Source organism: Anguilla rostrata, chromosome 7 (genome assembly GCF_018555375.3).
Source record: "Anguilla rostrata isolate EN2019 chromosome 7, ASM1855537v3, whole genome shotgun sequence".
In the NCBI taxonomy this organism is placed as follows: domain Eukaryota; kingdom Metazoa; phylum Chordata; class Actinopteri; order Anguilliformes; family Anguillidae; genus Anguilla; species Anguilla rostrata.
In genome coordinates, this window is record NC_057939.1 from 16910535 (window position 1) to 16919472 (window position 8938).

At 41.4% G+C, this 8938-nt stretch overlaps 1 protein-coding gene across 2 annotated transcripts; it reads left to right on the forward strand.

Moving 5' to 3' along the window:
* Positions 1-63: 63 nt before the first annotated feature.
* On the forward strand, positions 64-8767 carry tcp11l2 (t-complex 11, testis-specific-like 2). Of its 2 annotated transcripts, none has more exons than XM_064343271.1 (10): positions 64-224; positions 3123-3304; positions 3507-3639; positions 3876-3996; positions 4233-4456; positions 4843-4979; positions 5572-5744; positions 5941-6122; positions 6319-6491; positions 7158-8767. In XM_064343271.1, exons 2-10 carry the CDS (start codon positions 3136-3138, stop codon positions 7412-7414), a joined length of 1569 nt encoding a protein of 522 aa, XP_064199341.1. In that variant the 5' UTR covers positions 64-224; positions 3123-3135; the 3' UTR covers positions 7415-8767. The 2 variants fall into 2 exon arrangements, with proteins under 2 accessions (XP_064199341.1, XP_064199339.1); XM_064343269.1 differs by lacking the exon at positions 64-224 and adding an exon at positions 1034-1689.
* Positions 8768-8938: the final 171 nt, after the last annotated feature.

Genomic DNA, 8938 nt, shown 5'->3' on the forward strand with positions numbered 1-8938 from the left:
TTGTGTTTTATCCTTTACATGCATATATTACTCTTGAATAACTGAAATATAAGGCAAATGGTTTATCCCAGTTGTAAGAAATACTGCTAGCCAGCTGGTAGCTGGAGACCTTTAAAAAGGCTTAAGGTAGCAAAAGCTTGACGGCAATTGGACCAGTTTGCATTATACAAGACAAAAACCATCAATTTGATCGTTATAGTCTCCTTTTGGGAGACTTGATAAAGGTAATATATATATGTTTTTTTTAAGGTCGTTTCAAAGTCTACCCTAATATTTAGCTACTTTCTAAGGACTGAACATGTTTTGCTAGATTGACTTGCTCCCCAACTAGCTACAGTAGCGAAGACATATTTATTTTGCCTTGCTAGCTGACGTTCTTGAATAGCTACGCTTAATGACTGTAACTTAAACTTATTTCGGCATTGAATATGTTGCTCAACTAAGTCGATAAGTTATAGTTGAGGGTTAGCTGCATGGGATTAGATGCTGTTTTTTAAAACAAGTTTATTTTATTTATTTATTTATTTGTTTGTTTTTTTCATCTTTTTGCAAACTACTTAGTAGGCTGTTGGGGGTTTGTGGTTTCCCCGGGAATGCTAAAGACCAACAAGCTGAATACTGAACTTTATAAACGTGATAATTGCATGGCGTATAAGCTAGTTATAAAAATAGACCAGATAGAGCACCAGATAATGTGCAATTGTTTGCTTCAGACTTTAGTGACTGTTTACATCGGCATGTACATTTACGTGTAGTTATCCAGAAAATGCTCCTCGGTTGTTTTAATGGAGGCATATTTGCGAGTCTTTTGAAGATCAGTAAGTCCTCGCCCGAGACTGCAACATCTATTGTTTCTACTGCTGTTTTTTTCGTTGGCATGCTTTGAGCTCGCTCTTGTTTTGTAGCTAGAGCTTGGATCACGTGTACTAAACGGTGACTCGTGTGTGTCTGTGTGTGTGCGTGTATCCGTGCTGCAGCCGAGACTTTCTGTGCTATCTGTTCTGGTGTGTTGCTAGCCTTCTACGGCCTAACGACGGGGACCCCTCAGCCAATGCGAAGAGAGTTGCTATGCTTAGCGCTTTTGCTGACAGCTTCTGTTTGTGCTCCAGTAATCAGCCTCAGTGGTGATCGGTTGATGGCTTTTTCTGCAGGGAGAATGAGCCCCCGTTCTTTTATCATAAAGGACTGCGTTCTCGTTGTGAACATGGATGGCGCTCGCGAGTAATATGTCCTTGAAGTTCTTTTGTAATTTTTTCTCCATTTGATTCGCTCTGGCTGAGTCTCGGCATGCAATTTTTAACGGTGCAATTATTACTTCACCAACGAGGAAAAATGGAATGAGTTTTTGCTGGTGATTCATAATGTCATGCTTCTAATCGGACAATATCGTTCTTCTAGGCCCCACTGTTTTTGTTTATATTGCATTTATGATATGTCATCGTAATCGAATCGTTCCAAAGCAGCGAGGCTTTTAGATATCTTTGCCCTGACCTACTATGCACTCTACTGTCCCTAGACTTCTATGTTCTCCTTTGGGACATTTGATAAAACTCTGTCCATTGTACACAAAGCACATAATTATGTAACCATATATTTTTAATGCATCCCAGTGGAACCTTTTTTGATTAGATTGTACTTTTTTATATTTATGGAAAGTGCTCTTTTGAAACTTACAGTTGCAATTTTAAGGTAAGGGAAATGTTTTTTCTTCCAAGGCTTCAATCACTGGCTGTTTGCTCATAGATACTGTATGCGTAACTGGATATATTGACCTTTCAGAGGCCTCGAGTAACTGAATATATGCCAGAGATGGACTCTTTCCAAAGGAACTGCAATGCTGTGTCCATCTGTCACTCATGTTAAATGTCTGATCGCATTTTTTAGTTTTTATCTCTAGGTGTGTTATTAAAAGGGCTTCTTGGCCCCAAAAAAGGTTCATTGTTTTCCTCTAGGTTTTTCTGATAGTTTGTATATACAGTATGTGGCGTATGGTCCCACACTTAACGTAAGATTTTACTGCCTTGGCTGGACTGCAGCAGTATAAACATCCAGCTGTTGCCATGGTCACTGGCTTACCAGCTGTTGTTAGTTCTTTGTGATGGCTTCTTAGTAATGGAAAACTAAACAACACACACAAACACCAGTGTTTACCAGTGAATGAGCAGCCAAACAGGTTTTTTAAATTCTTTTTCTAATCATGCTTCCCTCTCTCCATGTAAAATGATCATGTTATTACAATGAATTTGAAAAGTGAATTGAATTGTGCCTCTTTACCTTTTTTTTTTTTTTTTTACTGTAGCTTCTTGTTAAATGTACAATGTAAGTTTAAATCTCACTGGGTCCCCCCCCACCTTATCTTGCTAATGAAGTGCCATTACTGCTAGTTCAGTCCAACTAAAATCCAGTTTTGCAAAAACAGGTTTAAGGGGAGGGTGGGCTTTGTCTGAGGACTTTGTCTGCATACCTCTAGGGAACATGGTTTGGCTACAAGTTGCAGTATGATGACCACATTTGCTCATTATAAAACAATTTCCAATCTGTAAGCCATGGAGTATCAAAAAGCCAGAAACTTGCCATATGTCCCTTGCCATACCATTTTTTTGGCCCAAGGCCTCAATATTGAACTATTATAAAAATAATATTCGATTTTATTAAATGAGCATATTAGTAAAAACAAAATATTCTTGCATACAGCTAGGCCAACTTTGACAAAACTTGCATGCGATGTACACTTCATCTACAGATTAGTTAAAAAATTTTTTTTTTTTGAAAAACAAAAAACAACAAGTGCCACATGGCAATCAGTTTCAGCACTTCCACGTGAGATTCTGAATTCTGTTGGCCATTGTGTTGAGTGAAACCTTTATTTTAAAGGAAATTGAGTGGTAAATTGACTTGCAAATAACTGATCAGTGAATTTGTTAACTGCAAAACTATTTTGTATGACTATACACTTTCACTGCATAGCTTATGCCTTACTGTTACTTGAGTCATTTCCTATTCTGGAATCATGTCTATATTTGTCACTGTTCTGTGATAAATAACTTGGAAAAGAAACAACATAAATGATAACGTGATGAGCTTCAAGGTGAATAATCTGCTGAATACATCTGTCTCTTCAGCTGGTTAACCACAATGCCACTGAACAATGAACGCCCAACCTCCACATCTACGACAAAGAGTGAGGACCAGTGCAGTGACACGGAGTCCTCCGATCGGTGTGACAGCATGACATCGAGTGACTTTGAGTGCTCCCGTCAAAGCTTCACCAGTGACTCCTCCAGCAAGCACAGCTCCCCCTCCTGTGAGTATTTATCCATATCTCTCGATCTCTCTCTTTCTCTCTCTCTCTCTCTCTGTCTTTCTGTCTCTCTCTCTCTCTATCTCTCTTGCACTCACGCAGGCACGCACACACATACACACAGGGCCCCTCTTTTTAGATTAATTTATGGAAACTTTAATTCGACTCGCATGTGATTTTTGTGTATGCCTCTGCTTATTTTCAGCAAGCCCTCCAAAAACCATAACACTTGATGAGGTCATGACCTCTGCCCGGGACCTGTCAAACTTGAGTTTGGCTCATGAGATCATCATGAATCCCAACTTCAAGGTAGAGCAACTGGACCTCCCACAGAACAGGTACTGCTGTGTATATTTCCTACATGATGGAGCTTCGACATACACAGCTGTGTGTTTACTGTTGTGATTTTAAGTGTTTAATGGTGGTTTTGCTGTAAAGGTTTATTTATTTGCAAGGATTGTACTTGTTAGTGTTGCACATTTAAAGACGAAAATGTGATGTTTTTGGTAAAAGCTTGACTTTTTTCAGTGCTGACAAAATATCAACAATAAACTTCCCTGTTCTGCTCTCCCAGTTTGGAGAAAAGGGTGAAAGACATTGTCCACAAGGCATTCTGGGATAGGTTGGAGTCGGAACTGAACGATGACCCTCCGGAATATGAACATGCCATCAAACTTCTGGAGGAGATCAGAGAGGTGACTGCCCTCCTGCATGCCATTCTATTACGAATGCATGTCTCTGTTCTGCTCTATGGAAAATGATATTCACTGGCATCCTATGTGCACTTAACTTGTGTACTGTCTTGGGAAGTTTGTAATTTGTTAATGCATAAATCGGTGTCCTTCCAAGCTCTGAAGCAACCAGCATTCCACAGCAGGAGGGACAGGGCATTGGAGCGAATGAATTCTAATCAAACTCTGGTCTGTTGAAGATCCTGTTGTCGTTCCTGAATCCCGGAGCCAACCGCCTACGTACCCAGATCTCTGAGGTTTTGGACCTGGACCTGATCCGTCAGCAGGCTGACAACGACGCAGTGGACATCCAGGGGATTGCCGAATACATCATCACTGTCATGGGCAAGCTGTGTGCCCCCGTCAGGGATCACGAGGTCAAGAGGCTGAAGGAGGCTTCTCCCAACATTGTATCAATGTTTAAGTAAGTTGCGATGTAAAATGAGTATTTGTGAAATTGCGGCCACATTATCTGCTCCACATCCTGTCTGGCAGACTGAAAATAGCTGCTATATAAAAGGGACAGTGGCACTAAATCTAAAATAGACCTGAAATCCAGTGGGAGCTTCAGTTCTGTGTTCCCATTGCTACTCTCGATCAGGTTTTGAGGTCAGTTGAAAACCAAGAATCTTTGCAACGGATATGGTAATCCATGCAAACATACTACCTTTTATAATACTTTCTCATAAATCTGTGCAACACAATGCTGTTTGGGTGGGGTGTACATTTGGCTTTGTGCGTCTGATTCCATGGCCGTGTTTGAGTGTGCACGTGGCCCTGTGTTTCCATCGCCGTCATTGTGTTGGGCAGGGAGATTTTCCGAGTCCTGGACCTGATGAAGATGGACATGGTGAATTTCACTCTTCAGACCTTCAGGCCAGAGTTACAGAGGCAGTCCGTGGAGTACGAGAGAGCCAAGTTCCAAGGCATCGTGGAGAAGCTTCCCAGTATGTAGTTTCTGGGCTGCTTCTCGCCACTAATGCAAAGCAAATCTGTCCAGTACCAATAACCAAGACCTTTCTGCTGTGAACCAGTGAAATGGCAGAAGAATCCTACAAATTGTATTCAATGCTGTAGTAATATTGTAATGGTGCTTAGCGCAGCATAATTACTTGGCTCCTTGTTGCTTTACTTGTTGGCCTGTTTGTGCGACATTGGGTTTTACTGTTATCAGTAGAGAAAATAAGTTTCAAATTGCTGGATGTTCAGTGTGGTGGTAGCTTACCCATGTTGCAGTTATTTGCTAGCAAGTGAAAGATGCTGCTGGAAAGAGCAGGACAGGCTGCATGAAAGAATTGACTTCTTAGTTTCCACACTTTCACGGCTGTTCTAAAGTCAGTGCATCCTTACAGAGCTGACCTGTTTGCCCATGAGGTTAGTGAGATGAAAAATGTTCAAATTTTAACTTTAGTCATATAGATGTCCACTATGTATGAAAGACAAAAATGACTGAACATTAAGAATTAATTGATGGTTGTAATGACAAGCAACATTACTGGACATGGCTTCTATAGTGGTCCGCTCTTTCTTTTACTTCAGATGCCCTGGACCACACCAAAGATTGGATCAAAGTGTGTCTGGAGGAGCTCCTGCTCTACGTTCCTGTCAGCGCTGGCAAGAACGTCCGAGCCTTGCCTAGCCCCATGCTGGTGCTCAACACGGCCTACATTAAGCTCCTGGCCTGGGACTACCAGAAGCACCCTCTCCCTGAGGTGAGCCCCTGCCACTCTCCTGGGTGCAAAGTACCTGAATGTTTCCTGGCCCACTGAGTATTTCTGAGAGCATGATATGTGCAGCATATCCAAACTGGACCCATGTCCCTCTCACAATTATGTGTGTCTTTGTTTCTGTGTGTGCATCTGTGTGTGTGTGTGTGTGTGTGTGTGTGTGTGTGCACGTGTGACGCAGACTCTGATGACTGATGAGCAGCGCCTGAAGGAGCTGCAGAGAGGTCTCCAGCTGATCCAGATCGTGGCGGCCATATTGCTGATCGTGCACAGCGCGATGGGTGGCCCCATCTCCGGCCTGCCCGCGTTGACCGAGCGACTGAAGAAGATGACCAGCGTGCTGCTGGAGGGCATGCACAGCCAGTGAGTGTTTCACCATTATACTACTGCTATTCCTACTGTGATCAGGGCCTGTTGCTTAAAATTACCCAATGGCCTGATGTCTTAAAGTTTAAACTGCTCTCATTGTGCTTGTAAGACTAACATAAGTTTCTGTTGTCCCTAGTTACACTCACCTTCTCTCTCTCTCTTTTTTATCATTCTTGCGCTTTCTTGTCAGGAACTTTAACATGCCAGAAGCTCTGGAGGGTGTGAGTGCTCAGATCTGCTCTGAGCTGAACAAGTCCCTCACAGAGCGGGACTACCCCGCCCTTCCACCTGAGCTGCAGGCCACCCTGAGGGGACAGATCTGCAGCGTCACCCAGGAGGACAACCCTGTCAGCAGCCTCATCGGTGAGGACACCACCCATCTTCTCCCTTCATCCCACTGTCCTCCTCCCCATCCCACTCTTCCAAGTTTTTTGAGCTGGTCATCCTTATCATCTATTCTCTCCTGACTAATGCTTAAATCCTTCTTCTTTTTCTCCACTCCATTGCCTGTTTCTCCTCCTTAGTCTTCCTTCTTAGTAATTTCGTGCGCAGCCAGATATGACCCGCAGTGTACTGCTATTTTCTATTACCCACCTTTTACAATACTCGGCATTCATAACTAAATGTTACAAGGCCATAGAATGGATTCTATTATCCACAAGAGCTGTTTAAAAGATTCTGTATTTTTTGACATGGGTGAGAATAATATTAATTGCTCATATTATTTTTGAAATCTTCAGTGCTTGCCTGCCTGAATTACAGCAGTGCATGGGCAGAGCTGTCAATTTAGCAAGTTGGACATCTGTTCCACACATAAATACCTTGTTACTAGATCCTTTGGCCTGTTGTTGGGACAGAACTTTTTTTTTTCAAGATCTGTTTTTCTTTTAGCTTCAGTTGGAGCAGATGGCACACAGTTAGGAAACTGTTCTAATTTTAAATGGATCTCTCTCTCCCTTTCTTTCTCCCTCACCCCCCACCCCCATTCCTGTCCCCTGCATGTCCCATCTTTATTGCCTGCTCTTCCAGAGGAGAGAGTTCAGCTCTATTTCAAGAGCTTCCTGGCCATGCCCAGTTCCCATTTGACTGCACCCCCTACACCTGGTGGCCTCGCCATGATCCAGCCCGAGCTGGCTGCCCTGGCAGCCAGCTTCGTCAGCATGGTCAACTTCAACAAGCAGGTGTACATGCCCTTCTACGTGGGCATCCTGAAGAGTCTGCTCTTCAGCGTCGAACCCCAGAGCTCGCCCAGGGAGGCACCCGCTGCCCAGGTCAACCCCCAGTAAACTCTGTGGGGAAATATCAGGCTCACTTCCAGCGTGCGCCTGCCCGTACTGTCAATGGCATTCTGAGTTTGAGTGCAGCCTTTATTGTGTTTGGCAGAACCTAGAGCTGAACGTCAGCGCACTGTAGTAGGATTGCAATGCATTCTGAATGCTGCATAAAAAAATACGTCTGACTCGGTGCTTTTAAAAAAAAAAAAAAAAAAAAAAAAAACAGGGAGTCAAAAAGAACCTTGTGGCTCATTCCAAAATGTGCTCTGTTTGCCTGTAACAATGACCGTTATGTAGATTCCTTAACGTGTTTATTAAATAAAATCATTTTCAGACTGCACCCATGACTTACTAATCATGCATAATGAATTATCTATTTTTGTGCAATTTGCAGCTTGATTGTGTAATGTCAAAATGGTTTTAATAGTGAATTCTCCTGTTGTTTTGGAGAATATTAACTGAAGATGTAAATGCACATTCACAAATTACTATGATTGCTTAGAGATATATATATTAATATTTCCTAAAGGGAAAAGCTATATTTATAGGCATGTACCCTGTTTTATAAAACAAGATTTTTAGATTGATTATATGTTTTAGTTTGGAGTCATTATTGTTACAAACTGGAGTGAGAAAATTTTAAAAAATGTATTGTCATTTACTTGTGTGTTTGTGTGCCACTGTTTAATACCAACATAACTATTTGTACGGTCCTGATTTTTTTTCATATATTTAACTCAATCTCCGTGAAAAAAAGATCAGTTAGTAGCTGATTTGAAACAACTTAGTGACTGAGCTACAATCTTTGTGAAAGACAGGTCTGTAAAGTTGAAGTGGGAATTGATAAATTAACCAGGTTTGGTGGTTTGAATCGGGAATTTTTAGAAAAGATATTTTGGTTAAAGGTGGTTATGATATAATCAACTAGCATGTCTGCCGGCCAGTGAGAAGTTTGACTATTGAGGGAAATTATAAGAATGGAATTATTTCAGTGAGTGCGTTTTCCTAAAGCATTTCTTACAATATTTAAGTGTCATGTGACAAATGTTTAAATGTGCAGTGGAACTGTTATGTTCATTTACTGTCCGTTTCCTCTTTGTGTTGCAAATGTCGTATGCCGTGTCCAAATTAATGTTGAGGGTTTTGTAGGTGTGATATTTTTTTTGTTTAGTATCATGCGAAAAGTAGCCTATACTTTAAAACGTTTTCTAAAGCCGTATTGTACTAATCAATATTGCACAGAAACGTTTACATTTGATTAACAAGTGGTCCTGATGACAGAGGATCGCTTACATTTAAAATGTCTACAATTTCCTTATGTAATGTACAATGTTGCCATTGTTGAAATAAACTTGAAGCATCCAATTTTTTTGCTCATTGAATTTTTTTTTAAAAACCATTAGATAATTTGACCAAAATCCTTATGCGACGGCGAGCTTTTGTATGTGTTTGGGGGAAGATTCATGCTTGCATTCCGATAAAATGGTCTGCTTTAGAGGTTTCGGGCGCTTTATAAATTAACGAAAACTTTTGCAT

Bases quoted from the DNA above. Each gene is read 5' to 3' on its own strand.
- tcp11l2 (XM_064343269.1), top strand. From the start codon at position 1,649: ATGGAAAGTGCTCTTTTGAAACTTACAGTTGCAATTTTAAG. The intron at 3,997-4,232 runs GTGACTGCCCTC...GGTCTGTTGAAG, and splicing joins TTCTGGAGGAGATCAGAGAG to ATCCTGTTGTCGTTCCTGAA. The intron at 4,457-4,842 runs GTAAGTTGCGAT...TGTGTTGGGCAG, and splicing joins AACATTGTATCAATGTTTAA to GGAGATTTTCCGAGTCCTGG.